Below are 4,346 nucleotides of genomic sequence, written 5' to 3' on the forward strand. Positions count from 1 at the left end.
ATGGCAATGGGGCCCCAAAACCCGCGTCCCCGCGGGTTTTTACCCTATTAGGGGATGGGGATGGGCGACTTTCTATCCCCGCCGGGCTGCTCGTGGGTACATTATAAAACCCGGCATGTTTCACGGGTTTAAACCCGTTTGAGTACTACCCGAACCCGAAACCCGACAAAACCCGTCAAAATACATTATTTAGCACGCACCGATCCATCTTGACTCAAGTGGCCCAAAGCCACAGTGCCCGAGCAGTCGAGCCCCACAGCGTCGAGGCCCTAGAGTACAAACAATCCCCTCGCTCGGTCGCTGCAGTGTTGCTCGCTCTTTAGGACTCTCTCTCCCGCACAACACGACACCTAAACCTAAACCTAGGTCCCCAGCCGTCGCCTGCTGCTGTAATATGCTCCTGTTTTTCTTCCAAATGTTGCTGTTTTCTTTGACTGCTCGTGGGGACGGGTTCCCCGTGGGTTTTGAAAACCCGGTGGGTTTAGGGGACAGGCAAAAATTTAACCCCGTGCACGTTGATGGGGACGGGGACGGGTTTGTGATATTTTCGTGGGGATGGGTTTGGCCAAGCAAAACCCGATGGGTTTCGTCCCCGTTGCTATCTTGAGTCTAGCATCGCTCGGAAGAAATACATGGACTCCATGGCCGATCCAGAGCACACTATGTATGCAAAGTCTGGGAGACCAGAACACCGAAGAAGTTCAGTCTCTTGGATCACACAACTAAATAAGTCTAGCTCGTGTTTGTTGCTTGGAATAATCGATCGACAAGACATGGAGAAAGTGATGAACACAGAGAGTAACAACGAAATAAGCTTACCCACCTCGCTGATTAAGGGAACACAAGCTACAGGCAAGCACAATCACAACAGGCGTCGACAAGGAAATGGAAGGCTCAAACAAGTGCGACAGGCCACAGCAGGCAGCACCAGGACTAACAACAGCAGACAAAGACAGGGGACGCTAAGGCCGAAGGGAAAGAAAAAAAAAAGCCAGAGGTGGCGATGTGTCATGCGTGCACGCAGGTCACACGTACTCGAAGTCCATCTTGATGGCGTCCGGGCCTTGCCCGAGCTCGCGGTTGAGCAGCGCCTTGGCCGCGGCGAACGCCTCCTCCTTGGTGCAGTCGTTGGCGCCGCTGTGCATCACCTTGTTGACGTTGTTGAAGATGGGCTTCCAGTACCGCTGCGCCTCCCGGTTCACCACCGCCACGGCCCGCTTCAGGGTCTCTGCATCAGTGGTCTCCGGGCGGTAGCGGGAAAGGACCTCGATGGCCTGTGAAAGGGCTACCTTCCGCAGCTGCACATCGTCGTCGTTGCCCGCAGCGGCGACGGCGCCGTTGCTGCCGCTGGCCACGAGCGCCACAAGGAGGAAGACGAGTAGGTGGTGGGACGCCGCCATGGAAAGTAAGTATACTAGACTAGTGCATTGCACAACGAGGAAGCTAAGTATATATGGTGTGGTGGCAGTGGCACCAAGAACGCATTGCATGAAAGCAACGTGATTGACTGGCAGAAAGTGTGGCCGATCGAGGACAGATGGAGCGGCTCTGGCGCCCATGTTCCAACCTGTTATGCCTGCTGCAGTTTTTGCTTCACGCGGATGTGATAAGGTGACCCGGACGGTTTGACTAGTTCTGTGGTTCCATAGTTTTCCTCTCATTTGCTTCACAAAGGCTAGCAGTCTGAACTATGTGGCCCTAGATAATTAATTGCCTTAGATTTGTTAAAATATGTTTTAGTCTTAGGTGCATCTGTATATAGACAAATCTATGACCGGTAATTTGGGACAGAGTAACAGATAGGAATAGCGGGCTAGCGGTGTTTTGCCTGTTTCGTTCAGTGCTCCAGTTTTATGCATCTAAACATGCACTTTGGGTCTGAAGTTACTTTTAGGTACTTTCGATCAACTGAAAATAAGGTTAAAGGGGAATGCTAGTAATACTCGTAAAACAATTTACACTTAGGTACTTTGGGTCTGAAGTTACATTTAGGTATGCTTAGAAATAGTTTTTGTCCCTTGATATTCAGGTTACGAACTTAGAATGTGTTTGCTGATAAGCGCCTCAACAAGAGAATCAAGAGTTGATCATGCAAGACGTTAATGTATGTGTTCAGATAGTTATAGGTTGGGTACCTTCTATATTTCTAACTTTGTACCTAATGGTTGTTCTGTGAACTGAGCGTGCATGATGTGATTTCGTTATGAACTTGGAACTTGTCAACGGATGTACCTATATGAATATGTTTGTTGCTATATGGGCTTACGGTTGTTCATGTACACATGAGATGTTCTTGGCACTTTGATACTTAATCCATTTCAATATATGGTTGCGTGCATCGCTTGATGCAGAGGCCAGATGTAATCCTTTTCGAAAAAAATGTGGAAAAGGTGCTTTTTAGCTGCTATGGTGCTATATATGTGCGGGAAATTAATAGCTGCTGATTATTATTTAGGAAAAAAACTCTACTTCCGGAGTGTTTATTTCGCACCAAAAAAATTCACATTGAGGGATGGGCGGGTAGCAAACATATTTACAGAGTGTTACACAAATAATGTATTATGGACCTATGCTTAGATAGGATGATTCTAGCAACACAACAAATCAAAGGCAGCTGGACATATATAGCTGACATAACCATGTGGTGCCTATTGATTTACATCTGAGCGATGGGTGTGGGTGGAAGCTACCGCCTCGCCATGTGGCGCTGCTGCGGCATCCTCGGCTACTTGGCTACCGGCCGACCTCACATGGCCAGGCCCGGGCAAGGGGTGATTTTGCTTATGTTGGGCACCTACGCCATTGTGTCATGCGGGAGTAGGAGGTGGGAGATTGTAAGGGAGAGGTTAGGGTTCCCACTGAGGAGAATAACATAGAGTCAGTTAATTGGCCTTTTTGGCCTGGATTATTTCAACCAGTAAGTTGGCGGGATCAACTGTGGTCATGCTGTCGGTCTCGGTGAACAACAGCTGCAATGAAACTATTGTCGGTTTTAATTGCCAACCGACCGACATAATTGTTTGACGCGGTTTCTCTTTTTAAGCCGACTATAATGATTTATTAGTGTCAGCCCAAAATTATTTGGATGAAAATTTGTTCCACCACGGACTTCATAGCTAGAATATCTACCATCATGTCTGGTTTCAGTGCAGCAGGGATGACGAGTGATCTTCAAATAATTTTAAAATATAGTTCCTCCGTCCAACGATGTAAGACTAGCTTGCAGAAAGCTTCTTATATTGTGGAACAGAGGGTGTACAAGCTAGTGAAATAAACAATGCGAGGCTAGCTGTGTCCCCTACCTATCCTCTCTTGCACTATAATTCATACTACCGTTAATTTTTAGAAAGAAAAGATACTCTACCGTTAATTTGTGAAGTACATCTCAAAAAACATTGTGAAGTAAAATAGAGGGAAACCAGCCAATCCGATCACACTTTAACAAGTACTCACATAGTTACTCCCTCCGTTCCGAATTACTTATCGCGAGTATGGATGTATCTAGATGTATTTTAGTTCTAGATACATCCATTTCTGCTATGAATAATTTGGAACAGAGGAAGTACATCACATCCTGCACGTCTTCTCTCCACGCGTCTGTTGCAGCAAGTTCATCTGAACATGGTCAAAAGGCCGCCCAATCGATCAGATAAGTCACATGATTTCTTCTGCCACCCACGCCGCTTTTAGGTGTGCAATGCGATCGGCGTTGCCACTGCCACCACACCATATATACATGCGTCCTTGTTCACGAGACTTGTGCTTGCGCTCGCCGTCAGCAACAGCATCAGCAGTGTGGCCGCTACGGACGACGAGACGCAGCTGGGGAAGGAGGCCATGGTGCAGGCCCTCGGTGTGATCGCCTGTTTCGACCGGGCCAGCACCAACGCCGAGGCGGTGAAGCAAGTGAAGCGCTCGCGGTGCTGAACATTTGAACAATGACTCCATGAGGTGGAGGCCAACCCCCACCGGTGGAAGCCCATCTTCACGGCCCTCAACAAGGCGACGGACGGAGGCGCCAACGACCGCAGCAGGGTGGAGGCGTCCTCCGAGCTCAAGGTGGTGCTCAACCGCAAGCTCGGCCCGTGTCCCAACTGCCTCAAAAGGGACCTCGGAACCGGTTATCTCTAAATCGCGTGTTCGCCACCTCTGCCTTTCTCTTTCTCCCTAAACGTGCCCTGTATATGCTGTTGTTATTTGTCGGACCTCCCATCCGTGCACGGCGGCTGTCGCCGTTGTCGGCGTGGTGGACCTCCACCTTTACTTTCCTTCCTGTTTCATTAATCAGCCTTGGTGGCTTCTTTCGTTTCACTGCTGACGCTCCCGTGTTCCTCCATGAATATAGC

At 48.9% G+C, this 4,346-nt stretch overlaps 1 protein-coding gene across 1 annotated transcript; it reads right to left on the bottom strand.

The window, feature by feature from the left end:
- Window positions 1-799: 799 nt before the first annotated feature.
- On the bottom strand, window positions 800-1,448 carry LOC125549510. Its single transcript, XM_048712913.1, has one exon. The coding sequence runs from the start codon at window positions 1,398-1,400 to the stop codon at window positions 1,026-1,028; it is 375 nt and encodes a 124-aa protein (XP_048568870.1). The 5' UTR covers window positions 1,401-1,448; the 3' UTR covers window positions 800-1,025.
- Window positions 1,449-4,346: the final 2,898 nt, after the last annotated feature.

Source organism: Triticum urartu, chromosome 3 (assembly GCF_003073215.2).
Source record: "Triticum urartu cultivar G1812 chromosome 3, Tu2.1, whole genome shotgun sequence".
Taxonomy (NCBI): domain Eukaryota; kingdom Viridiplantae; phylum Streptophyta; class Magnoliopsida; order Poales; family Poaceae; genus Triticum; species Triticum urartu.